The 27,777-nt window shown below is 37.9% G+C and overlaps 4 protein-coding genes across 5 annotated transcripts; 2 read left to right on the top strand and 2 right to left on the bottom strand.

Annotated features, from left to right (window-relative positions):
* Window positions 1-20: 20 nt before the first annotated feature.
* msgn1 (mesogenin 1) lies at window positions 21-1,997 on the bottom strand. Its single transcript, XM_041976624.1, has one exon. It carries the CDS (start codon window positions 995-997, stop codon window positions 572-574), a length of 426 nt encoding a protein of 141 aa, XP_041832558.1. The 5' UTR covers window positions 998-1,997; the 3' UTR covers window positions 21-571.
* A 104-nt stretch (window positions 1,998-2,101) lies between these two features.
* Window positions 2,102-10,009, bottom strand: LOC121634129 (flap endonuclease GEN homolog 1). The gene is made up of 13 exons (XM_041976622.1): window positions 9,516-10,009; window positions 9,236-9,434; window positions 8,976-9,152; window positions 8,744-8,854; window positions 8,578-8,651; window positions 8,391-8,476; window positions 8,070-8,220; window positions 7,079-7,115; window positions 6,898-6,978; window positions 6,679-6,809; window positions 6,523-6,584; window positions 5,082-5,231; window positions 2,102-3,779 (listed from the first exon to the last, which is right to left on the bottom strand). Exons 1-13 carry the CDS (start codon window positions 9,674-9,676, stop codon window positions 2,422-2,424), a joined length of 2,778 nt encoding a protein of 925 aa, XP_041832556.1. The 5' UTR covers window positions 9,677-10,009; the 3' UTR covers window positions 2,102-2,421.
* Window positions 10,010-10,088: 79 nt separating this feature from the next.
* Window positions 10,089-13,592, top strand: ppil6 (peptidylprolyl isomerase (cyclophilin)-like 6). Its single transcript, XM_041976623.1, has 8 exons — window positions 10,089-10,197; window positions 10,272-10,367; window positions 10,743-10,931; window positions 12,146-12,208; window positions 12,396-12,543; window positions 13,000-13,059; window positions 13,164-13,299; window positions 13,394-13,592. The coding sequence occupies exons 1-8, from the start codon at window positions 10,120-10,122 to the stop codon at window positions 13,503-13,505; spliced, it is 882 nt and encodes a 293-aa protein (XP_041832557.1). The 5' UTR covers window positions 10,089-10,119; the 3' UTR covers window positions 13,506-13,592.
* Window positions 13,593-14,527: 935 nt separating this feature from the next.
* On the top strand, window positions 14,528-27,633 carry cd164 (CD164 molecule, sialomucin). Of its 2 annotated transcripts, XM_041975668.1 has the most exons (6): window positions 14,530-14,760; window positions 15,382-15,453; window positions 20,856-20,924; window positions 21,311-21,427; window positions 23,685-23,756; window positions 23,857-27,633. In XM_041975668.1, exons 1-6 carry the CDS (start codon window positions 14,694-14,696, stop codon window positions 24,021-24,023), a joined length of 564 nt encoding a protein of 187 aa, XP_041831602.1. In that variant the 5' UTR covers window positions 14,530-14,693; the 3' UTR covers window positions 24,024-27,633. The 2 variants fall into 2 exon arrangements, with proteins under 2 accessions (XP_041831603.1, XP_041831602.1); XM_041975669.1 differs by lacking the exon at window positions 21,311-21,427 and having other exon boundaries at window positions 14,528-14,760.
* The last annotated feature ends 144 nt before the right edge of the window (window positions 27,634-27,777 follow it).

Genomic DNA, 27,777 nt, shown 5'->3' on the forward strand with positions numbered 1-27,777 from the left:
TATAGAGGTGAATACAGTGGAAGTTGTTATCAGTTTAATTTTTATATATTTGTTCGTCAAACATATATGCAGAAGAAAATGTGTGAAAATCAGGTTTAGAAGATTGTTCTCAAAGACACACACGCACAAATGATTATCTTTCAGAACAGACAACGTACAACAGCATGGAGAATGAAATCCTTAAGTCCTAAATCCTAAAATATACTAAAACAATGTACACTTTTAAAAGTTTCAGTTATTAAGATGTTTCTTTTTCTTAATTCCATCAACATAAAAAATAAAATAAAAAATGTTTGGCATAGTCTTATACACATTCAACTATCAACTATAAACTATATATCTAATAATGCAACGATGATTTCAAAAGGGGAACCTCATATACAAAAATACTTTTAATCCCAACAATATTTACACCAAGACAAAAAGAGAAAGAAACACAGCATAAGTAAGAAATCATTTGCATTCATAAGATGAGAAACGTAACATCTAACTGCTGTCGGAAGATGTGCAGGTACTGTCCGTGGTCCGGGTGAGTTAATCCTGCGCGTAAAAGTTGGCCATGCTGCGTCCTTTACGCGCGGCTCAGAATGTCTGAAAGCTTGTTGATGTATTCAATTGTGTATTTGAGCGTTTGTATTTTGGTCAGGGGCTGTCCTCGCTTGCTGTAGTCCGGCGGAAGGTAGTCACGGAGCTGATGCAGAGCCTCTGCAAGACTCCTCATCCGCATCTTCTCCCTCTCGCTGGCCTTCATGCGCCTTTTAGTGGACATTTTTGATTTGCTTTGCCTTTGCACTGCTGGAGTCATTTTTCGCCCAGTGAAGCCTAAAGAGAAATCCTTGATTTCCAGATGTTCGTTGGGATAGCACATCTCTGGTGAGGAGCACATGGACTCCATCGGGGATGAAGTGGACTGAAGCGACTCTCGGCTTTCTCTAGGGGTGCTCTCAAGGCACTTCCATTCAGTCAGTATTTTAGCTGTAACATCCTCCAGATCCATGTTAGAAATCCAGACAATAGTCCAGCAAGGGTGACATTCAGGCTGAATGACAGGCGGATTGTGTGAAAGCGATTTTGCCAAAGCGTATTTATACAGAAGCAGATCTCCGGAAGTTTATTGGTTCACAGCTCAGGCGAAAGAAAGTTCAAAGAAAACCGCAAGTGCCAAAATGCGACCTTCCCGAAGGACGCCGTTCGTTATCACAGTGGTGCGAATGAGGCTAAATAGACGGATAATGTGATAGAAAGAAAAATAATTAGATTCCTTTTGTGGGAAATTACTCTTTAAAGGCTGCACGACAACAATTGTCAGTTTGATGTGACCTGTCTAATGAAGGATATGCTGTTGCACCTGAGATATTCACACCACTCTGGCAAATCAGTCTTGCGTGTGTCTTCACACTGGAGGTCAAACAGAGACCATGGTCCAAAATCATGTTTGAGAGCTAGATTGTACTAAAGAAAAACAGTTTTGTGGAGTACCTGAGTCAAAATCAGAAGTCAGTGCCCATTTAATGTCCAAATACAGAAACCTGAAATCCAGATTTCCTTTAAATAATGTTAGTTCTTACCAGAATGTTCTCAAATGTATAATTTGAAATAAATTTGTAAGACTAACAAGTATTGGGGGAGAAAAGGCTGTTTTTCTGGCAAGCTGAAACTAAATTAAAGGACCTGTACCAAAGTTGTTATTTGGGCAGAGGATGCAGCTGTCACTGGAGTTTCTGCCAGACCTTTCATGTCTGAAAAGGTGTTAGGCCTCACTCATGATCAAGGGGAGCAACACTGCTAGGCTGTAAAACCCAAAGGCTCAGCGTCCCCTGTCTGTTAAGCTAAATGCAGCTTGTCAGAGAGCACTGGGAGAAAACAGGCAGTGGGTGGGTATTTAATGTGGAGGTAATGGGTATTTAATGCTTAAAATTGTAATAATCTCAATCTCTTTACTCAAAATTAAGAGAAAACAAAGAAACTTATGCTGGAAAGAGAAACTTTTCACTTCAATATGCAATTCTTTCAAAGTTAACATAAAAAAAAAAAAGAATCTCTGTAGTAATTTTGTACTACGATTTAATTTAAAATTCCAAAAGAAGATTATGAAAGACCACACATTCTTTACATAAAAAATATTAGGTTGGTCACAATAACATTAAAGCCTGATGACATCTGAACAACAGTCCTTTATATAACATATAAACAGAATATAAACGTAGGAAAAACAAAAGTATAAAGATTTCATAATTGGAAGCTAAAACTGTCAAAGTTTTACATTTCTGTTTGAAAATGGCTCATATGATCCCTAAATTCTTAAACAGCAAACAGGATGTGAACAGCTGCTTGTGTCACTCAGGACTGATTTCCAATGTTTTGAAGGAACTTTCACGCTGAAGAAATCAAGGAATTACGTGTTCTTGTCCTTCATTCTTCTCATTTCAGAAACTTCAGTCTCAGTCTCTCAGCTAGTGGCAGGGGACTCTCACTACAAATTACCGAATCGTCACTATCCAGTATAGTTACAGGTGAAGCTGGAGTCTGAGCAAACACATCATCTTCCACTTTGGCTGTTTGGACATCCTGATATTCGTTTTTAGCTGGTACAGGTCTGCTGTTTTCAGCCACTTCCACGCAACTCTTACATGTTGGTCCTATCATCCGAGGCTTGTAGGCGGCGTCTGCATTTGGTTTTGGTGTTTTAGTGACAGAAATGGGTTTCAGAGGAAACTTTGAAATGAAGCTGTTGTTGACCATAGTAATGGGTTTTGTTTTTGTCAACCTGTGAGGTCCAGAGTGTTGGTTTTCTGCATCACTGTCCTCACTGGATGAACACACACTCATGCACACACTCTTCTTGGTGTTCTGTGGCACGCTTATGTTCTTTTTGTCACTTTGACCTGGGTCAGAGTGGCACCTCTCAGGTGGAGCAAACGATAAAGACGAAGCTGGTTTTGCAAATTTATATTTATGAGAAGGCTTTTTGGAGCCATCAGATTTCTCCATCATCTTAATTTGAGCTTGTAGTGCCGGAATTTGCTGTTCTTTCAAATTCTTAGTTTCTGTTTTAAGCTGGCTTTTGTTTGATATTTCCTCTTCATTAAAAGCTGATTTATTCCCTATCACATTGCTGTTGTTACTACCTTTACTGGAACTTTGCCCAATAAACTTTCCCAGTGATTGATTTTCAGGAGAGGCTAAATCATAGTTAAGATGGTTTGAGTACACACCACTGTATTTCTCCATCTGATGCGTAGCTTTGGCTGGATTCCTCATCAGCACCCTGTCCCTTAGAGAACACTCAGTATAACACAGCATTTGAGCAGATCTGGAGTCTACCTGTTCGACCTCATTTGAGGATTCCTGCTCTGTGTTTTCACCCTGTGTTTCATTAGTCACTGGGGTCTTCTTTTGGCCAGGCTCTGTGATGTGGTTTGCTTGTGAAGCAGGAGAGGATGTGAAGGACAAAGCCTCCCAGTCGATATCACTTAGATGTAATGCATCAATAACAGCGGAGACAGAAGGCGAAGAAGCAGCCTCTGATTCAGCACAAGACAGTGGATTACTTGGACTGCTGCAGCCTTCTTTTTCCCTCCGAAGCTGCTTATGTCTAACTGGAGTGTCTGAAATCAGGACTTCTGTTTTATGTGTGTTTAAAGTAGTTGGGAGCAGAGTTTGTGGCTGAAGAGTGGCATTCACTGAGGAAGAGCTCTGAAGAGTCATCTGAGCCAAGAGATCGGAAACACTGTCGGACACATCTGATGGTTTTTCCTTTTTACTTCTTGGTTTCTTTTCTGTGAACAAAATGAGACAGAATATCGTAAGGTCCTTGGAACATTTTCTGAATGATACCATGCCTACTTAACATTAGGTGACAAAATTTAACATTACACAAAACAGACATTTTGACTGTAATAGGTTATACATATGATGTTTTTCTTCATGCACTCTTAATAAATAATGGACATTATAAATAACTGCAGGTGTGCATCATGTTTGTTGTACGTAATGGCTGTGGAAGATCTTCCTGATAAGGCTTTAAAATAAGTATTTAGATTTGTTCTAACCTCTGGTATACGACTGTTATGTTCACTGATTTACAGTCAACATATCACCTATGCATCTGTCTCCTTCATGATCATCTCTGCAGTGCACTGTACTTGCTATGTGCTAATCTACTACAAATGAAGCAGAAGTTCTCGTTCCCGTGCCAGTAGCCCTGAGTATGATGTGCTTTTCCCATTTTATTTAATATCATACCATTTCTTCTTTACCATTATTGCCTGTGTCATTTTTTTTCCACTCAATTTAATTCTGGTCTAATTTCAAAGCAGAGTGTCACAGATACACAAATGGAAAAACTGCACTTCTTTGCACAGTATATGTGCCTTTGTGTGTACAGTTTAGCCATGAAGCTACAAACAGTTTTATGCACCCTACCCCAAATATGTCATCCACTGAAAATATTGCATGCGTTATGAAAAAGAGACCAAAATTTGTTTAAATTCCATGTTAAGTAAAAAAAAAAAAAAAAAAAACCTAATTGGTCGAGTGTATTTTAAAGAAGAGATGATGCAAGTTTGTAAAGCATTTTTTAAAATTCTACTATCATTGCATCATTTTAAAAATAAGTATAGATCAGCCTTATTTGCAGATCTTTGCTCCACCTAAACATTTTGCAGTTTGCCGACTTTTCTGGACATCGGGTCGCATAAGAAGAAGCGCTGAACGAATGGGAGCAAAGCTCAGTTACATAAAGTGACAACAACGCGAAAAAGACACCTCTCAGCTGCATTAAAGCCTTTGGTGTGAACGGGTTCAACCAAACTCAACATTTTCAGGTGTCAGAGCTGCTGTAATAGACAGCCTTGAAAAACAAGTAAACTTCCAGGTGGCTTTGATCAGGACATCCCTGCCAGTTCAGTGTGGGAAGTCTGGGAAGCTTGTCAAATCGGTGGGGGAGCTTTTGTGAAAAATACCTACATTTACTGTGAAATGTAGTTAATTTGGCATAACATGCAAATATACTGTTCTTAAACATGCGTGTTTATGTAATAATATGCATTTAGAATAAATATTATTTATTAATGTCTTACTTTTGGTCTTGTTCTCTTCAGCCAGAGCCTTGCTTTTCATGTAGTTCTCTACTATTTCTGGGAAAGCCACTCGAAAAAGAGACTCTTCCTCCACTGTCCTCACCTCACGTTGGTCCTCTGCCACTCGATCCTCTGGAAACACGTAATGTTCTGTAGAAAAAAAGTCATGATCAGACACAGCTTTGTCTAAATAAATATTTACCTAATAAAAAGAGAGAATATGATTCATTCTAACTATACAAAGATACTGTTTCAAGCCACACTGCTGTAAATCATGCAGAATGAGGTCTGGTATTGTGCTGCTTAAATATCTATGGACCTCCTGGGAAAATAACCCTGATGGTATAATTTGTTTCTAGAAAATCCCAATATGCACCTCTGCTTTAGTGATAGCTTCAAATATTAAGGTCACAAATCCCATGGACACAGATGCTATTGGTGATGTCAGCTTTTGAATTTTTCTTTTATAACAGCTTGAATAGTTTTTTTTTATATTTGGCACCACTGAGAACCAGTCTTAAATTTTATTTCCTAAAAGCAGCAATATGGCACATTTCCACTGTCTTTCTGTTCATCTGATATGAGTTTGTGTTCAGAGAAGTCAATAATGTTTCTGCACACAGTTTATATATGGTATCCTCCTGGTAAATACAGTTTGGAGGATATATTTCTGGATACAGCAGCAGATTGTGTTGAGTGAAATGTGTTTTCCAAGATACTCCAATGTCCCATTGCCAATCATGGTAGCATGTCAGTTTCCCAAACAGTGTTGTTGAGGCCTTGAAGATTTCACACATCCAGCAATGGTTTCTGTCCTTTGCCTTTACACACTGAGATTTTTGTTCTTGACTCCCTGAATATTGTGCAGATGTTGAAATATGTAAATCCAAATCTCTTTAAAATCTTTTATGGAAACAGATTTTTTTTTAACTTGCTGATGAATCTCTGGCAGTTTTGTACAAATTGGTGAGCCATAATCACTGCTAGAAAGACTAAAGGCTCCTTTTCTACCCAATCCTGATGCCTTCACATGTCAGGGTTTGGCGCCAACAATGGGCTGGATATGTTGAATACAAAATTTTGTTCTTTGTATATTACATGAGGAACCCCAATCTGATTATTTCTCAGGCTAGTCATGCCAAACAGGCTTGTTAGTGAAGTGGACTTGGAGATTTCCCAGCTCAGGGAGGAAGCCAGTTTAGCACCTAGTGGCTGTTGTGACTGATCTCTCACCTGTTAACCCCACCTCACAGCCAGTCACTAACAGACAACCCGGTGGCGAACATCCAGCACCCCAACTGCCCCTTAGAGCAGCAGTCATGTCACTTAACTAATTAATATTGCCCCCACCCCCTTCCTAGATTCCATAATGTGAGACTAAGAGGACAATAGTAATGATAATAGTATCAGTGATTAAATGCGTTTGATGATTTTAACTGACCTGGTGTGCTCCAGATGACTTCAAAGCAAGCCGCTGCATTCCTCACCCTTGGTTTCAATATTCTTTTGTAAGAGAAACAAAGTGTACTGTAAATACCTTTACAACAACATAACCATGGTAATTGTTTTTTTTAGTCTTTAAAGACTGTAGGACTACCGGATAGGCTTGATTTGAGAGGGAATGTCTCTGCCATGTTTTCTGTTCATCAACTCAGTGTAGGTCATTAAGACTAAAACCTTTTCACTGGTGTAGTGCTTCGGCCACTCCGTCTTGTCAAATGCAAATTTCTAAAGAAACAAAACAAAAATGTTCATAAGAAGCTCACTAAAAGATCGCCTTTCACTTAACTGAACAAATGATCTATGAATAAATTACCTGCATCAACAACATATTTGGTTGCCGCCTCTTGAAATGAGACACAAGTGTGTCCTTGGATATTAAAAACTCATTTATGATCTGCAATATTGAGTAATAACAATGAATAATTAGATCTGTGATTTAAAGAATTAAAAAGTAACACAGATACACACATAAAAAAACATAAGCATAGCTGTACCTCTGTAAAGGGAAACTGTTGGCATGCCAGTGTTTTCCTGAAAAAAGAAGTTGAACACTTTGTACTCTCACTTTGTCGCAGTCTACGAAATGCCATTAAATTATGAAAAATGCTACGAGCATCTTGAGCTTATGCTGTCGTCTTGAATGTTGGGGTTTACTAACTCACAGACCAACAAAATACAAACATATGATGTTAGGCAAGAAAACAAAAAACAGAAAAAATATATTTTAAATTTCTGGAACCCTTTTGGCCATTTAAAACTATGTTGCAATTCATAAGGAAATCTCACATAGTCCTTCCAGTTAATGTCATTAAAGTTCTTGGTGGAAATAAAAAAAAAACACCTTTGCAATCTTTTTTTGTGCCAGTCACTGTCATTTATCTTTCACTGGACAGATTGATATCTGTACTGAACATCCATGAAACCCACCTATAATGCTGCTAATGAGGCCAGTTACTCTTTGTACCACACAGGTACAAAACCTTTAAGTCAACATGATATAAATGAACTACTAATAAATAAAGACTGAATGTAATATTAGAGCCAGAAGATAAAAATCTTCCTTTATAATACCTTAAAAAGTGTTTCAGCCTCAAAACTACAGTTATTAAGATCTTAAAAAGTGTTTTTTTTTAAATACCACAACACTCATTTTCTGCATTCAGGTAAAGTATAACTAATCAATTTTAGTTTTATTATTGTAAAACATTCAGCAATAACTGTTTGTGTGCAAACGATCAGTTTTGTGGATTTCCTATACAAGATTTAATCAAACCTAGTGATAAATTAGTAGTTGATAAGGCTTGTAGAACTGATAAAGAAAACTGATATAGAACTATGTCACTGTTTCCCTAACGTCTTTTCAATAGATTGACTTTTTGCTCTCACTTTCATTGTATTTCTCATGTAATTTTACTTTATTTACCACTTTGATTTCCTTGTCTTCAGTTAAATTCACTGCATTTATTAAGTAATAGAAGTGCATACCTCTTGATGTTTGCCTCAAAAGACAAGGCCTGACGGGTATTTTCATAGTGATGCCAGTCACAGGGACACTGATAATCAAAGTCCTGAGGTTGGCAGAATCGTTGACTGTTGCAAAGAGCACAACCACCACGCTCATGTGCCTTGGCCGAACCTGAAAACCAGAGTCTCAGATTCTGAAATCTTTCACATACATGCATATTTTAACATGACTGATTAAATAGCTTTAAATCAGCACTGTGTGAAACGAGTTACAGACCCTTTGCTTTTCACCTCTTGTTGCAATCTTGAACAGGGGTCACAGTTTAAAACAACATCACTCACCGGGATGTCGACATATGTTACAGTGGGAAACCTTCTTTATAATTCCATCTGCCATATCTATATTTTCCTCCCTCCATTGGATGAACCTTTAACATGAGGAGAAAAGTCACACAAGTTCATACAAATCATAAATAGATCCTACAAAGAAAGGAAAAAAAATCAACAGCACACATGGATGGTTTTCTACCTCTGCAGAAGCGATTGCCCTTTCAGTGTCTGTATAAGCCTCACGACCTGCTCTCTCCCAACACCTGGTATGCCCTTAGGAAAACATGAAAATGTAAAGTTAACATAATTCATTCGCTTAAGTGATTCTGACGTGACAAATTTTAAGGTTAACGTCTCCTTCCTACCTTAGGAATATAATCACAGCCAAGGAGAATGGCTAGACCAACAAGATTGTCTCTGCTGAGATGCAACTCTCTTTGAAGTCGAGAAGTCTGGTAACAGTCTACCTGGGGGTCCTGGAACACAACAACAAAAATTAAACTAGAGGTGTATTGGTAATTAACACTAAAGCATATGTAGTCAGTGAAGTTCAGTGATTTCAACCCAGCTTCCTCCAGATTTCAAATTAAACCTTACTTTACTGCTCATATTGAAGTTCCTGTAGACGGTCTGGGCCCCATACAAGAATGCATCTCCATCGTTGGTGATGCAGCCGTCCACCAGGCCCTGTGAGTCCAAAAAGGCACACATGGCCTCGGCCTCTCCAGCAGCTGTCACCCAAGGAACACCCAAATAGTCCAACATCTCTGCACACTGCAAAGAGGAAAGACATGCTTGTAATGGGACAACATAATATCAGTTGCTGTTATCTGAAGGAGAGAGCAGGACCAACTGACCTCACGAAGTACAGCATTGAAGCGCCCTCTGCTGGTGGTGTTGGCAGACCTGGAGGCAGAAGTCTTTTTGAATCCTCCGTACCTTGCTTCTGTCCTTTTACTCATCGTTTCATATTTAAGTTTGGGAGCTTCTCCTTCCATGACAAAAACCAATTTGACTCCCATCAGCGTGAGAGACGACACCCTGAAAAATAAATTCCTGGAAACAAAAGAGCATTGCGTTGATTGTAATCGGGTTCGAGCACGAGAAATTAGTTTTAAAACAACATAGTTGCATTACCTCAAGTGGGGCTTCGTAACTCTCCCCACCATTGCCTGAACATGCTGAGCTTCGCACACCCATAAACTCAGGTCAACTGCCAGCGTCTTTCCACTCAAACTATACAGCGGAACCGACTCACGAACCGGCTCAACGATAGACCACAAATTGTGAACACCCATTATTCACCACAGCTAAATGAATTAAGGCTAAACAGACTAAAAGAAATGCACACAAAATCTAGAACCAGATCAACACAAAACAGTATGACGCGCCCAGTTTTCAAACACTGGCGCCATTAGGCTGCGTTCCAATTCGTTGAGGAGGTTGTGCTACGCTAACTTACTGCTTAAGTTTTAATTTAAACTATCTCTACAGAAAAACTAGAGAAAATATCTGGTTTACATTGACAATTGTTATTTACCCATAGGTCTATATTGCGCATATAATATGATTATTGTGCCTCAATAATATTCTAAAAAGAAAGAAGGTGGCAAGCGAGTAAACTCTTTCAAAGAAGTTGGTCGACACCCGATGGGCTTAACCAAGCGTCATGTTAATGCGCCCAAAATCTTGTTGCTATGGATACGAGTTTCGTTAACAGAAGGGTGATTTTTCTATCAACATGGGCTCAAAACTGCACTTAGAAATCGTAGGTTTAATCACCGACACTAATTTCCACGTTGCCAAATGTATTTCCGAGGTAAATATGATTGTTCCACGGAATTATTAAACTATCCTCACATCAATTGTAACAAGTGTTATCTATCATTTTAGGAACTAAAAAAGAAGTTCCCAGAAGAATTTCTACATCCGAAAATTCATCCACTTCTTGAATTTGACTGGGACGCATATCTATATAACAAGAAAAGGGTAGGTTGTCCCTTCCAGTTAAAATGTACTTTGGGCTGAGAGATGTGCTGATTGCTGATAGTTTAATAATTTAGGACTTCTCTTTCATTTGAATGAAAAAGAGGAATTCGGATCTTAATGCCTCAAACCCAGAGGGGGGAAAAAGAAGAATAATTTCTAGGAACTATGTACTGCTCCTCATCAGTGACATGGTCTGATGAGAGATAATAATGCTGTTATAATTTACACTGTTAATGTGCTGTGCAAACTGCAGCACTTTTCTGAGGGTTGTGATGATCTGTGCCTACACAGTGAACATACTGCTGTGGCTTGATGCTGTGCTTAGTCTGAATACTGAATCACAACACTGTTGTTGTTCCAAACTTGTGATTCAAGGAGCTGCGTGGTGAAGTGTGGCAGTACTCCAGCAGCCTGATGTGCTTTCTTAACGGACTTCTCCTGGGTAATGAAATGGATCTTGCCAGCTGGGCCAAGAAGGAGTGGAATTTCACTTTCACACAGCCACAAGCTTTCTACATGGCACTTACTGAAGACTACTACACCAAACACCTTCAGAAAACTGGGGCAAGTCAACATCACAGTGACAGAAATAATAAATATTGGTAAAAGTAATTGTGGAAGAGATAAGTTTTGCGTGTGAAATTGGTACTATAAATTAAATATTATTATAAATATTCAAATTAGTACATTCAAGTTTGTATAAGTCCTTATAGCAATGTCAGATTTCCACATTTCCTAAAGGCCTAAATTGTGATTTACATCAAGACTTGTTGATTACTACTTCAAAAAGTCTTTACTTTCCTTTTTTATAAATTCTTTTGTGCAGTTGAATGTGTACTTTGGGTTATTGTCCTGTTGAAAGACTTAAGTCTAACTTTAAACGTAGTTTCTACATTTTGTTCTTCACATTTAATCTACTAAATTCATAAATATTTTGGTATGTTTGGAGCCTACAGTACAAGAAGCAGCACAGCGTACCCACCACATGATATAACCTCCATCACGTTTTACTGTAATCAGAGTGTTTCTTTATGGGCTTAACTTTACAACCTTTGGAGAAAATGATACACTTTGTCCCCTAAAAGCTGTAATTTGGTTTCTTCTGTCCAAAGAAAATGTTTTTAAAAGATGGAATGATCACTGAAAGGTTTTAGCAATTAATTATTCTTGTGCTCTTCTTTGTTTTTTAATAGTGGGGTCCTCCTTTACCATCATTCACCCACTTAGAAAAGAGAACAGTGTCTGTATAAACTGAAACCATTGCATCAGACTGCTGCTGATCTGCCTTGAGCAACTGTATTTAGAGGTTTTACAAGGTGTTTTGTTCTGCCTTTACAGAGTTCTCGCACTGGATTTTTTATTTGCATTACATCCTGGAAATATGTAGGTTTTATGACCATGAAACTTACTGATAACATCACAAACTGTTGACAAAGGGATTTCAAGATCTTGGTGATTGTCTTGAAGTCCTAGTAGTTGTTCCGTTTATTTAGAAAAGCAATTTTTTAAGCACTGAGGATACTTTGGCTTCAAGGTTGTGGAAAATAAGCTAACAACAATCCTGCCCTTTTTTAATGCATAAAGCCATAATTTATTGATTAATTCGGGTTTGCACTTATTTCTCTTTATTTTGTTTAAGGAATGAATTTTCCCTGTGACTTTTAACATGATATATGTTAATAGAAATGTTAATGTTAATAGTTTCTGGCTAATTAACCTAATTATAACTCTTTAATAACAGATGATTTATAAAATTTGTTGCTGATCTTTCATTATAGCATCAGTTTGTCTTCATGGACATCGAAATAGCAGGGGAGGCAGTAGGGAGATTATTGTTTGAGGTGAGGCAACCAGCATCCACATTCATATGCATATTTTGCTTGTCATTATCAACATATTGCTGTGCTAACTGTCCTTTAAAAACTGAGCTGACTAAACATTAGATGTTTCTCAAACAGCACATATAAAAAAGAGAAAATTGCCACAAAACAGGATGTTATCAGACCTCAGTGCCTTTTATTCCCTCAGCTGTTTTCTGATGTGTGCCCAAAGACATCAAAGAACTTTGAAGTTCTGTGCACAGGAGAGCAAGGCCTCTCGCAGAGTGGCCTCTCACTCTGCTACAAGGGCTCGTTGTTTCATCGAGTTGTGCCCAACGGCTGGGTGCAAGGTGGAGGTACAAGAACCAGCCGAGTAACCGCTTAGTTTTTGAGTGCTTGATAGAAATTCTGTTAATTTACAAGAAAAATACATGAGTAGTTCACAATAGCTGCAGATAATTTATTGATCTTTGATTTATTTATCTCTTCATGTGATACAGTTGCAGTCATGGATCATAACACACTGTTATTCATGTGGATATGGTTAATATGGGCTTAATTATGCAATCTTTTTTCCTTAAAGGCAGCATCACAGTTGAGTTATTTCAACTGTTTTCTATAAGTCAAGTTAATGGTGCATGCCTTTAAATGCATGACCTTCCCAACAATATTACTGCTTTTTTATTTTTACAGAAGACATAAATTATATATCCTAACATTAAAGCAATGAAAACATTTTTTTTAATCGGTGTGTTGTAATGTCACTGGCCTTGTCTCATGGTACAGTAAATATGCTTCTTAATTTTTTCTAGATATCTCTCCAGGCAGTAAAGGTAATGGTGGCGAGTCAATCTATGGAGGGACTTTTGAAGGTACAGGCTGGAGCAGCATGACAGTAACATACTGGGAAAGAGTGAATATTGGTGGATTTTCTCACTCTTTATTAACCTGAATCTATGACTGTTCCCCGTTTCAGATGAAAGCTTTGCTGTTTCCCACTCTAAGCGGGGCATTTTAGGAATGGCCAATGAGGGTCCCCATAGCAATGGATCCCAGTTCTACATCACCTTGCAGCCAACACCTTGGATGGACAAGACCTATGTTGCCTTTGGGTTTGTGTCATTGACTGGACTTGAAAAAAATACAATCTTACCTCTAATGTAAACTTTTTGTGAATTTCTTTTTTTTTTTCTTATTTTTTTTTAGTCAAGTGGTTGAGGGTGTTGGCGTCCTGAGGAAATTAGAAGAGGCCCCCACTTGCAATGAAAGACCCAAGTATGAATGTAAAGTGACAGCTTGTGGAGTATTTAAACGGTAGCTCCTCAACAATATCCCCTTTATATGTTTAATGTTTATCAGCAGTTTTGATGCAGTTAATCTTAATAAATTCATGAGAATGTTGACACATTATTTTCTTTATTTCTATTTACAAAAGAACTTTTGGAAAGCTGCTTTGTATCTACAATATGTTGTGCCTAACTCAGACAGGCTACATTAAGATCTTGTTATTAAACAATAATTTATTTTTCAGGGTTTACATGTGATCTCTAAAATTAGATTATTATACTTGTTGTAATTGTGTTACCTGTAGATTTGACATTTTATCTGCTATCAAACCTTCTGTCCAGATGCCGCACAGTGAAGACAAACAGACACACATATACATATATGCACACATACAGTATATACAGTAATGTATGATAGAAGAAAATGAAATAATGAATCATTTGCCTAATTCTAAAACCTAAGTATGTTCTTGTATGTTCACGTTTATTCTCAAACTTTAATAGTTTGTTAACATTGACCTAACAAATTTTTTTTATGTCATAGATAATTATGATTTTATTCCTTTTTATTTACAGTGAAAATATTTAGGTGAACATTTTGAATAAGAGTTGCTCTGGCATAATAAGATCAGATACGTCTCACTGGTGTTTGATTGGAAATATCAACAAAAAATGATAGAAAAAGAAAAGTAAATGTTGTAGAGGACAGTATATATGTAGTTTTTGGATTTAAAAAAAATGATTGAATGATGAATCTGATCGCTAGGGGGGCTCATAGAGCTACAGTGGGTCAATCATGCCTCGGATGTAAGCTTTTTTTTATTTTTTTCCCCAGGTCTAATTTTGCAGTATTTTGTGGCACATGTCGGATTCATTTTTGTTTTCCTTTTTCTTTTTATATGACGGGTCTTAACGCCAATCAGATATAAAAAATAATAATAAAATAAATCCTCCTCTGACTCATGCCTGCGTGGAGGACCCCTTGTGTTTCCCGACTCTGACGTGCTTACTGCTCACGTAAACTTGATTTCTGTCACCCCTCCCATAAGAAGCGCCACATGACCTGTCAAGTAGGAAGTGTCGAGCTAGCGGGCGCAGCAGTCACCACAAACCCACGACGAGCAGGGAGCTACGAAGTACTCGAAGACTCGTTCTCCACATTCTCTCTCAAGATACCCTTTTCTATTTGAAGCCAGCAGAGCTGTAAGTCGACCGCAGACATGTACCTGAAGGTGGTGTTTTTCTCGGTAGCTCTGGCTCTGATTGGAGCAGCAGCCGCAGTCTCAGGTAAGTTTGGCGACCTCTCACTGCTGAGCTAACGGCTAATATCAGCCAAGTTCCCTTAAAGTGATGTTATATCCGTCCGAATAGCCCAATTTCTGCTCTTTGCTGTAGGCGCTAAATGTCTCACCCCTTACTTTGATAACTGTCACACAAATGTTCTGTTTTACAAAGAAATATTTGTTCCCTTTTTGGCAACGTGTCAGTATCATTGTCACACTGACCAGAGGAGCTTGAGCTGCCAGCACCAGCTAACGCTTTAGCCTGCTAGCATGCAGTGTGACCTAAAATTGCATTAATATTTTGCAACGTTGCCTGCCCTATTGTGTGAATTATGAGAGGACACAGGGGTGGATTGTAAGGGTAAGAAACATGACCGGTACAACCCAAACTGGTCAAGTATGGGGCACCAGATCAGCCTATTATGTAATAGTTAGACTGCACACTGTGGGCCAAATAATTATTTGTTTATTATATCCTGCTTTTTGTATTTGCGCTAAAAGGTTGAACATTATCATTTTAATGACGTTTCATCCAACAACTATGGGACTGCAGCTTTTTTCTGTTTTGTTTGTCACTTTATTTTCAAATTACCATAACTGACTCTGATACATGACTTCTTTCCAGATGGATGTTCCTCACTGTCATGTGAGGCATGTGGAACCACCACTGACTGCCAGTGGGTTAATTGCACAACATGTGAGTATCTCCTAAATGTGTGGCAAGTTGTGGAATGAAAGGCACAGGTTTGTCTTTGTGTGTCCTGAATTGTGCATGCAGCTGAGATTATTTGATTCCTGGGAGTATATGGAGGGTTATCTGAGTTTTTTCCTGAAGCCAAAACAGTGCCATCATTTTGTGGCATATAAATATACTGTTAAGGAATCTGAACAGATTTGTTAGCAGTACACTATGGGCTCAAGCCAAGGTTGCAAAACATGCTGCAGTTGATTATAGGCCTTAATCGCAATCATTTTAAAACTGTTAGAGTAGCTTCTGTTGTTGAAATTTAGCTGAGTTAAGCTACAATTTCACATTTCATCTTTATTTTGACACCAAGCTACAATGTTTGTGCCCACTTTCTTCTGTTATGTTTAAAGGCAGTTGTTTATTTTAATCGATTTTACTTCTATTAATTGACTGATATAATTTTAGTGCGCAATTATTTAAATTAACATGTGTTTAGTTGAAAAGCAAGGCATTATAGCACGGCTGTGCCTTCAGACCAAATGATAAAGGAAAGCCCAATTACTTGAAAGTAGATTACCACTCTTGTGCAGCCAGTCAGAAGTGTTAGTAACAATAATTCTAAACTAACTGTGGATTAAAATGAATGGATAAATAAATTATATTAATGGTTTTTCTAAGTCAGCTGGGGGATTTCATGGACTCGGTACTTTTTATTGCCACAGCATGTTTGTGATTATGAAAGGACTGTTAAGGCAGGTTGCATCCTTTTTCTGATTGTGGTTTAGATTCTCCACTTTTCAGAATTGTGGTAATATAATTTCATTAATGGTAAATCAAATATCCAGCAAAGCAGGAGTTCTCAATGTGAAAACCCTTGACTTCTGCAGTGCAGAGGGGTGGTTAGGAAATGTGTTTCTTTCTCTCTCTCTCTCTCTCTCTCTCTCTCTCTCTCTCTCTCTCTCTCTCTCAAACCTTATTTGGAGTGTTGGTTGTGATTTAAAAGTATGCATTATTCTACCATAAGGATTTTTTTTTTTTTTTTTTTTTTTTTTTTTGTTATGGCAATAGTTTTCACACTTTGTTAGGAATTTCATTTAAGTTTAGTATGGATAGTCTGGCATATGGCAAGCTTCCTGTGATTGCAAGCAAGATGTACATGAGGGGAAACAGGGAGATGTGTGGCAGGAAACCTGCAATATTCTCATGGGGGGTGAGGGAAGGAAGGAAAAGATAACTGCACAAGTGAGAGGAAAGAGTGTGCCGATAGGATAACAGATTTGCTTAATGATTGTTCTCTTGATTTATGCCTTGGCCTCAGTTCATGATAAGACTGTACAGGGATTCAGAATAGAATATCCCTTCACTTGAGGCTCAGATGATGAGGCTCAATTGTATTCTGGGTGCAGCCATCAGTTCCGAAATCTGTGTACTTAGAATCTACAACAGTTCAAACCCATCAGGCACATGTGGTATGTCATGTGAGCAGACCTGTTTGACTACCTTATTGAGAGACTTTGATTCGCTCTAGGAGAGACTATATTGAGTTTTTTGTGTTCCCACGCCCTCCTCATGCTTCAGAAAAGAATGTTAAATGGCTCTAAGATGATACACTACTCAGTGATGTTTTTTTTTTGTGTTTTTTTTTGTGTGTGTGTGGTTGAGCAGGACAGGCAAGAGTGCTGTCATGTGCCTCACTTTAAGACCATGCAAGACCAGATTTGTAGGTTTCATTGTTTATCCACAGGGGAAACTTTGTCCTGGTTTACAGTAATTCTATTGCTTAGAAGGAAATAATAGTTTACCATAAATCAGACATAAATCCTAAATCAGATGGGTCAGGATATGTACCTATAAATTTATTTGTACTTTAGAGTTTCACCAAAAAAAGACTGGGACCAAAATTTGAAAGTGTTCACTTTGACTTTCTAAAGACTCTCCTTACACACCAGAATAAACAACGTACACGTGCCTATTCAGCTTAATGTGAGGAACAAAAGACCCAGAAGAAGACTGTTTTTAACAACATAATCCTACTAGAGCTAAAACTTTGACAAGCTCAGGAATGGATCACCTATTTGAAACAAACTTGGCAGAAACCGGAAAGGTCAGCTCTGACAGCTGAGATGGCTTCTGTGAAGTACAGCATAACCACATGCTGCAGTGGGGAGTGAACGCCTACCACAGTCAGTCAATGGATTTCTCTCTGGTTTTGGGATTTTCTGTAAGCAAGCTCTTAGTGTGAGGAGCATTTTTCCCTGCATGCTTGTGTTTAAAGGTTAAAAAACTTCACACATGTACATGCAACCGCTGTATTGTCTTAAAGTGCCGACGGTGGTGTGACAGAGCTTGAGAACCCTTAACTCTGTGGCTGTTTTTCTGTGGTTGGCTTGAAGCCTGGTGCTTGTACTGAATGGTGATAATATTTTCACCATCACAGCAAAGAGTGAGACCTACCTTTCACAGCTGCCTGTCAGATAACATTTCTCTGACCTAGTGAACAGACTGAGGGAAGGGGGAAAAAAAACGACCTCCATACAGTGCAACATGCATAGATTGCAATGTCTGGTAGCATAAAGGGCATAGAAGAATAAATCACCGTAAACGTTATTATTTAATTGACCGTTGATAAATGTCCATCTCAGTTAGAAAGGCAGTGAGTTCTTTAATGTTTTTACATTAACATTTTGCTGTAAATGAGGCAGCTACTACTTTTGTGCTTTTATTTTCCAAAATAATGGAATGTATTAGGGTGAGCAGTCCCAAAAAATGGTGTGGAGAGAAAACAAACCCCATTTAAAACAGGGAGAAGCTGCACAGGCAGAACGAAATGGTGGTGGTAAATCTCTGCTGTGTGACAGAAGCAGACATCTAACTGAAAACCTCCCAGCTGCCTTGCATAGCTGAACCCAACAGCAAAGTGACAGTCTTTGTTGAATTTTTGTATAACGAGCTCCACAAAGTAATAATTACTGCACAGCAGGTCTGTGGTTTTTACGTGCACTCAAGGCCAGAGCACAAAGATGAATAATCTGATACAGAGGCCACAAAATATATTCCTGTGGAAAATCAAATCCAAGTTAGTGAATCTTTTTTTTTTTATTTACTTATTTTTTATTATTTAAAAAAAAAAAGCAGCCAAAAGCTACTTTTAACAATTGTTACAGATTTCTTTTTCTTTTGTGTATGTGTGTGTTTGTGTGTTAAAGTTGGTTTATATGTATTTATGGGAAGCCATCTGGTGAGAAGCATTAAGTTTAGATCTGCATTATCGTACAAGAAGCTACCAAGGTGTAGGCTGGCAGGCGTTTACAGCATGGGTTGCACCACTGAGAGCAGAAACGGCTCTTGTTATGATGTTCCTGTATTCATGATAATGAGCCATCTGCTCATATAAACAAATTCAAGAGTGGTTTTTACATAAAACAGAGGTCAAAGAGCTGTAATGTACTTCCTTTTTACCAGATTTAATTTTTAATGAAGCTAAATAGAAAATGTTGTTTCCCCTTCTGTATTTCTGAACATTTAGGTTTGAAGACCTGTGAAACAGTGTTGTGAAAAGTGAAGCAAATGTACAGTCATGCTGTATTTGTTAGAATGAAGATATTGAAATGGCAAACTCAGTAAACTTTTAAAATGTAGAAAATATTCATATTTGATGTTTTTGTCAGTTTCATTCAGCTGTTTTAAAACAGTTAAATGAAGAGGGCTTAATGTGATTACATTCATTTTTAAATTATTGTGATTAACTTATTTTTGATTGGCCTACAACTCTTATCTCATAACTATTCATGTCAAGTTCAGATTCAAAGTATTGTTTAGTTGCTTGCTTATCTTAGAATGTTTTATACATTATAGTCATTTTTATTTGCATCATAACATTGTTTTAACATGTCTGAAAGTAATGGAAACTGGACATTACATTGTTGATATATTTAGACTTGTTTGTGATGAAGGTAAAATATTCTGAGAATGACTTTAGAAGTGATAAGGGGGGTCTACAGATTAACCAATGAGCTCATTAAACATGGTATGATTTCTAAGTTAGCCTTAACTTTAAATGCTCATTTTGCACAGAAAAATACCAGAGGTTTGATAAAAGTGAGCATTTGAGGTCATTTCATGTTCAGTAACTGGTCAATAAAAAACCTTTGGTGTTTTTTTTTTTTTTCCCCCTAAAGTTCTGATAAAATGTTGAATAACAGCACTAAAGTGTATGAAGCATAACTGGGTGTGAAAAGAATGCATAGTCACAAGATGCTGACCGTCACAATGACTTTACAATGACTTCACTTATGACTGTGACAGACTGAGAAACTGACACGCTGAGGGGATCTTTTTCTTCCTCTCGTTGATCGTGTTTATAAATCGGTAAAAGTTTGCAGCTGACTCTAAATGCAATATTTGCAACATCTTTCTCCCGGTTTATGTATTTGGGACAGGCAAGATGTGATAGCAGGGCAAAGTCCGCTCATGGCATGGTTAATGAGTGATCAGATTATAAAGTAATATAGATTCCACCTGGATCATCAAACTATGACTCAGACAACTGAATAAAAACCAACAGAAATGTTGTCAGCCTTAAAACCATTATGTAATAAAATTTTATCATTTTTTTTTTTATTATTATTATTCCCATGCTACTGTTGGATTACAGTGGGAAGCTATAGTTACAGCTACAACTTAACATACAGCCATTAGTTTATAAGAGTTACCACAGTGTGCTTGAAGCGCTAAACAGTTTCTGCATAAATAAACCACATTATGAAAATGCTCCTTAGTTATTCATACGTTATTGATATGATCATGTCATTTGCTTTTATGTAAACATGCGTGCCGTAAGGGCAGTTCTGCTATACCACTAATGTTTAGTGACATTTGCTAATTATATTTTTTGTCACTTATGTACTTATTTTCAATTGTGAACTGTAATAATCTGTATGTTTGCATTCAAGTAAAGGATCTTAATCATTTTATTTTTCCCAGACCTGCAGGGAGTTTTCAGTAATCTATAATAAGTATAAGTTAAAAGTTATTGCTGTCAAAATGCTGAAAAAACATGACATGATAGAAGGAATGCCATCCTCCAATGGCCGGAGTGGTTCTGTATGAGCAACTGCTCTAAACTTCCTGCAGGGGAGATGAAGAAAGGGAAGTGGCTCTGCTGCTTATCACCTTGCTTAACTGTTGTAAATGCACCAAGTGCATCAAACCCTCAGGCGGACGGTTTACTATCATCAGTAAAACCATGTTTTGGATCATTTATTAGTTTGGCAGTTGTTGACATGTTGTAGACATTTATTGATGTTGATTTATTTGAATTATACCACTAATGCTGAAATACCCTTATAACTTTATTCATATAAAGTGTACCATAAATGCAATATTCAATCTGATACTTTTGTCTCTTACAGTAGCAGTTGGCTGTCACAACATGACTCTCAATGGAGAAAACATTACTTGCAGCAATGCAAGTTGTGCAGGTGAGTTTAACAACAGGTTTAAAGACAGAGTTAAACATTTTACATTACATGTTCTTTCAGACCCAAAGAAAATCAGCAAACTCCCCATTTGCTCATATACATGTGTTTTCTTTTTGTTTTTTCTCATTTCCATTAATTCTTTGTGTATTCTGTTTGGGTCTTGCTATTCTCTTTCTAAGCTGACAGTTAACCTAAATGGTTCTTGGTCTTTGTCTCATCTGTTTGCTTTATTTGTTGCCAAAAGATTCAGGAAGGTCTTGAGTGGAAAAGAAATGAGGAATTTGGAATAGTTCTTTTTGCTTTGTTTTGTTTTGGGGGGCTTAAAGTTGTTGTGGGTGATTTGCAACCTTTTGTACATTCTGTCTTGGTGTTGGTTTCCTGTCCAGCTTTTGAAACCTCAACAATCCCGACTGCACGTACCTCTTCTTCTTCGGCTACTGTCCCTCCCACTACGGCCCCCCATACCCCTGTTGTCACCACCACCTCTAACAGCAGTACCACAGGTAACTATTCTACTAAAGCTTCAGCTGTTTCCTGCTACATGTAGTCTGTGTTGTCCAGTTTTATGTGGGTGTGGGAATACATTTATTGAAATTTAGTTATTCAGTAAGCGATTCATAAAATCATACATTTATTTTTCAGCATTTTTTTACCTGTACATCTCAGTCGTCGCCATTCAGTGTATGAGGTTCACACAAAATTCAAGGACTGTACCTTTTTTTTTAAAAAACCAAAAATACCACAGATTTTATTCAAATATGTCCCCCTTTTGGATTGATTCCCTTTTACTTATGGTTGGAAGAACTTTCCATTTTGACCACTTGCAGGTTCTCGTCAAAATGGCAACCCTTCTATTTAAATTAATTTTGGGGGAAGAAGTAAAGGTTGCAGGTGGGAGGGTTGAGCGATGATTGTGCCGGTGCCAAAACCATCCGTTAGTGGGTGCATATTGTAGGGCTGGGCGATTAATCGAATTTTAATCTCGATTACGATCTGGGTTTTCAATGATCATAAAAATGAAATGGTCTGAGATTAACAATAACTATGTGGGACCTGGATGGAAAGGAACTAGTCTGTATTACCACAGGCAACACCTCAAATGTCACACTGGCTCTCTCTCAGATAGATAGATGGATAGATAAAAAATTCACATTACTAAAGTGAATAATTGTGTTAAATAATCAAGATCTCAATTTCAGTCAAAATGATCGTCATTATTTTTGCCATAATGGAGCAGCCCTAGCATATTGGCATGATACACATTGGGTCAACAGTTTAGTCATTTCTGCCAAATGGTTTCCCTCAGAAGTTATTGTAGAACTCTACAAAGTCATGATGCACAACAGTGTAAATTACAGAAGAAATGTCATCCACACTCGTGGTCACGCTCCTAATTTTAGCAGCTCTCTTATGCAGTCGTGCATCCAGGAAATTTTTTATGTGGTGGGTAAGATTAGATGCATGTAAGTAGGGGGTGGCCAGTCAATAGATATGACTAACTGCAACATCCAGCAAGATTATTGCTAACTTTGGTTAGAATCAGTGTGTGGAAAAACAGGATTGTTGAGTTTCTGGAAACATTGTAACAGCTTTAAGGCCTTTCTAATGTCAAAAACAAAACTCTGTTCACAGATTTGAAAGAATATTACGCAACGTATGAGCTTTGAAAGGAAGTAATTTGTATTACAAACACAAAGCCCTTTTTCTGGCAGAGGAAACAGACTTCAAACATTACTCATATTGCAGATTGAACACACAGAAAGGCCAATGATTAACCAATCAACACAAGTGCAGCTGGTCTTGTTTCTGCTGGATTCTACTGAGCGAAGTGTGGGTTTGTTTTGAGGTTAACAGAGGGTTACCCACTGAAGCCTCAAAGCCCACCACTACCATGTTCGTCCATATTTTACACAGTGGTTAGTCATGTGTACAATGTTAGCTCTATTACACAAAAATATCTGGAACATTTCTCATCTTCTACTATTAAAACACGATATACATTTTGTATTTAATGACAATATTCAACTCAACTTTAAACACATTATCAAATGCATAAGAGCTACTAAAGGGTTTTACTAGAAAAAACAAAACAAAAAAACAAAGGACAATTGAAATAATTTAAATAAAACAAATCAAGATTTTAAAAAAATTAAGAATTACAAAAGCAAGTTTCTGTTATAATTGATGATGATGATGATGATAATCATTGTGATGATAATTGTTTATTTTGGTTCCCATGTTAATAAACTTTGTAAGCTACCAATCAGAATTGAGGTGGCCACTGAAATTACAATGACATTTCCCTCATGGACACTAAAAGCTCTTTCAGAGGTGCTGTTTGGTCTCTGGATCATAGCAGTGGAGCCCTGCAGTTTTAGGTTCAGAACCGGTCTTCAAGGTGCAGTCCCCACATGCAGAAGTCCTGAAGGCTCTTCAGTCCAACAGGGATACTACAGCTGTCACTAACATCACTGAGAGCATGCAGACCTCACAGGGAAAGTCAGGAGGTCCATGTTGAATAAAATCAGCTCCTCAGCAACATTGCTCTGCTATTTTTGTGGAAATGAAGGAAACTGCTAGCATCATATAAAGTATAAAATCAGATCTTTGTCAGAATTTACTGGTTGGCTTCTTGAATAAATTTTGTATGTACTCAGTAATAAGACATGTCACCAAACCCATAAGGATTGCAACCTGAAAAAATGTATAATGTACATTTTTTTTTAAGTCTAATGGATGTTTACTGTAACCCTCGTCTAGGCAATTCAACAGCAACCCCTGTCGCTACAACTTCTAGTACCAACACTTCCGTCTCTACAGCCCCAGCTACAAGTTAGTCTAACATTTTGATAGTAAGGTTCTTTAAATCTGTCCTGTAATGTGAATAGATATAACTGTGCTCATCTCCTCTCTTTTGTCTTTTTAAAATCAGCTGGAAGCACCACACAAGGCCCTACAACAGCACCTTCTCACAAGTCCTCCACATTTGATGCTGCAAGCTTCATTGGTGGAATAGTGCTGGTGCTGGGCCTGCAGGCCGTGATCTTCTTCCTCTACAAATTTTGCAAGTCCAAGGACCGTAATTACCACACCCTTTGAAGTGTCTGCACTTTAGGATCCACATTATTCAACCTATCCCCATCACATTGACTCTACCAGAGAAAACTCCCCACTCGGCACACACTCATCAGGTGAACTCAAACAGTGTTTCCAAGCAGTGTTTTAATCATTGCTGTTGTTGCCACTTCTTGTTTTGACATATGATAGTGCTACCGATGAAGGGTATAAAAAGGCAGGTGCACGTGCCTGTATGTATAATTCATTCCATTTGGACTTGTACAAACTTAACAGGTCTCTACTGAAAGGCATTTAGGACTTGAGTGGATGGATTACATCACTTGGTAGCCACCCCCACCTCCACCATGTTAGTCATTCTGCAAAGAGCATTTTCCAGCTAAGTGAGTGGGCTTGTGTTATTTACAGCCCCTCTTCTCACACCTTTGTTAATTAAATCAGCCATACGAGAGTTAAAGAATCAGTCATGTATATAGTAGAGCTTTCCTGTTGATGCTTGAATTCATACAACTGCTAAGTGAGAAATTACATCAGCTTTTTTTTTTTTTTAAATCCTCATTTGGAAACACTGTTTGAGTTCATAGTTATTAACAATGACAAATGATGATTCGGAATTGCTTTTAGTCTGTTAAATTGTGGGTTTTCTATTCTTCACAAAGTTGTTTTCATGTATATGTGTTCTTAGATGATGTAAAAGAGGCAGGGTTACTTGCAAGTAGAATAAAAGCAGCATCCAATCATCTGATGTCAGACTGAAAAAAATGGTCTTATTTGATTAGCGACTCCCTTGATTTTTGAGAAGTGCTGAGTGTTTTCTGCTCTTCAGTTCTCCTGGGAAATCTATCACCCCATACAAGATGTTAAAAATGTCCAATGCCAACTGCCAGTAGAGCAGCTCAATGCAATAAATTATGTATAGAGTTAATTTCAGAGCCACAAATCTCACAACTCTTACTTCTAATCATTAAATCTTACCCGCTTGGGTAGCAAATGTGGAGCTGGCCCTTCCTTTCTGCAGTTATTAAACGGGGTCAAAGTGAATGTAGATTTTTTTTATTTTATTTTTTTCAGAAATATGAATAATTTGTGTGGAATGGAGATTAAGGTTGCATTTGAGGGGTGTGTACCTGTGTTGATGCGGACAGTGAAGTGCCTTTAATGTCCAGAGTGAATAAAAGTGAGAAATATAGGAGTACTTAATTCCTAAGTTTAGCCCTGAGTGTTATTAGCTTTTTGTAATTACATAATGGTATCGCAGTGCTGATGTCTGGGACAGCTGTAGTATCCCAGCTGGACTGAAGAGCTGTTTATTGTCAAAGAATACAGTAGACTGGTATCGCTCAAGGGCTTCGATCAGTGTGTAGGAACAGCAGATGATTATATGTTGTGTAAGAGAGCTGTCGTCATCCCACTGGTGACTGGAGTAAATAATTAATATGTAGTTTTTGATTTAGTAACTGCGAATGCCATCCCCCAATTTCTTCTATCCTTTCTTGTTCATGTTTCAGACCTGAGTTATAACTTTAGACTGTAGATGAACAGTGGGCTGGCAGGACATTTGTTGTTTAATGTGAGATCAACCTGAGTGGGCACCTCTTTTAAGGAATGGCAAAAATATCGGGACTAATTTGAAAACCTGAGTATTCAAGAGAGTGTGTTTTGAGTAAACACTGTTGGACTCTTTTGAGTTTTTGTTTGGTCAAGGTATGATTTCTGACTTTGCATTAAAGTGCAGAAGGGCAACAACAAGGAGGCCGGGCTGAAGCTCATGTTCAGTCTTGTAATTAGCTAGCTGCTGCTAACTGTATTTTCTTGACTTTTTTTTAAACCCCCATCACCTCAGTTTTGTCCCTCTTGTATATAGACCCGAATTTGTTAATCTTCTAGTTTTTCTTTTTGTTGTTTGTTGGGTTTTTTTCTGAAGGAAAGGCAAAATGAAGTGTTTATCAGAACATTTTTCCCTTTGCAGCTTGCCAGTGCCGAGCAGGTTTTGTTTAAATGTTTTTTTTTTCGCATTAGTGCATGATGGATGCGCAGAGTTGTGATTCCCCTCCCCCCCGTCATTGCATATGCTCATAGAAATTTAGATACACTTAAAAACCACTTGATTATTTGTAATTAGCCCATATGCTAGTTGAAAGAATGCCTTGAAACTGTGCATTTAGCCAAAGTCCTCAGTTTTTGGCATGGAAATTGAGCATTGTACTGGCAAGCTTTGTTTTGTAACTTTGCCTTTGTAAATGTTTTTCATGGTTCTGCTAAAAAGAGAGAAAGAGAGAGAGGGAGAAATTAAAATGCTTGTATAATTTTAAATATTAATGACAGTGTGACCATAAACATTAAGAAATACATGAATGCAAATGATTTTTCGCTTGTATAACTTGAGGTTGCATGTTTTCTGCTGCTCATCATTAACACGCCTTTTAACCTACAGTCACCTGATGGTATTAGGCTGTAGCCCAAAGACCCAAGTGTGACAGGTAGGCCAGAGTTTAGCCTTAGCTGCACCCATTTCTTCAGTCTGCACGTGGAGTTCCTTTACCTGAATTAAGAGAAATATTTAGAATGTTATTCACAACTGTTGAGTAGGCTGCTGTGTTTCTTCAGAGTGCTCTCTGTTTTCAACATGGAAGCTGCATTCCTTAAGAACACTGCATCACATGTAGACATTGTGTGGTGTCCTAACACCATTGGTATCCATGGATACCTAATGTCCATTGTGTTGCGTCTGCAGCTTTTACAAATTACTCAGTCAGTGCACCTCCTAAGGAAAAGTGCCTTATTCAGTTAATATCCATATACAGTTGTGTTGTAGAAATAAATGCCACATGTAATAAATATGTGAGACTCAGCACTTTCAGGCCCCTGCGGAGTGGTTCTGTGTTGTATTCTGCATAAATGTATGTTCTGACACACTCAGCCTTAACTTCCTGATCAAATTCACAGAGCAATTGCAAGCGGCAAGCCGTCCAGGCAATGACTAGGTCAATTCTGTTTCAGACATGGTGGCTTTTCATCTGTGTTTAGAGCATTCAAACCAAATGCTGCTTAAATGTCAAATGAATTAAAGGTTTCAGCTTGAAAAATCCTGGTTGTAGTCTGGACATCTTGTCAGCTCTTTGTAATGTAACCACAGACCTCTAATGTTCTCTGTTGCAACATTTCCCCACTTGATAACTTGAACTTCACTTTAGTTGTAATTTGCAACTGTTGCATTTTATGACTTGCTTTATGTCTTGTAGGATTTTAAATTAAAATTTGCTTGGTCATGGAGGGCTCACCTATCAGTTTTCAGTCTTGCAGTGTTCAGTTTAATGTAATGAGTAACGGACTACTTCGTTCCTTTGCCTTGTTGCTTAATTGCGAAGTGCACACACTGTTGTGCTGGCTTTGAGTGGCCACTAGTCTTGGTACGATTTTTGGTTTTCCATCACCCCACTTTATCAACCGCACACATACAGAGCCATATGTAGACACTTGATAGTGCCACAATGCCTCCTGAAATGTTTTGTGCCCCTCACCCACCTCAAATTTTTTTGTGCCTCTTAAGCCTTTTAATTTTTGGCCTTGTTTTCTGGTGTTGCCTTTAGTTTCACATTGTTAAACCAATAAAGTTTGGATATTGTTAAACAAATTGTTGTTTTTACTTTTCATTCAATGGCTGCGTCAACCTTGTTGGAGCTTGCAATTTACATGTGTGGGGTGAGGATACACAGGCAGGTCTCCTGGGGCTTGGTTGCCAAGGTTACAGCTGCCCTGATAACAAAAGGTGGCATAT

Source organism: Melanotaenia boesemani, chromosome 22 (genome assembly GCF_017639745.1).
Source record: "Melanotaenia boesemani isolate fMelBoe1 chromosome 22, fMelBoe1.pri, whole genome shotgun sequence".
NCBI lineage: Eukaryota > Metazoa > Chordata > Actinopteri > Atheriniformes > Melanotaeniidae > Melanotaenia > Melanotaenia boesemani.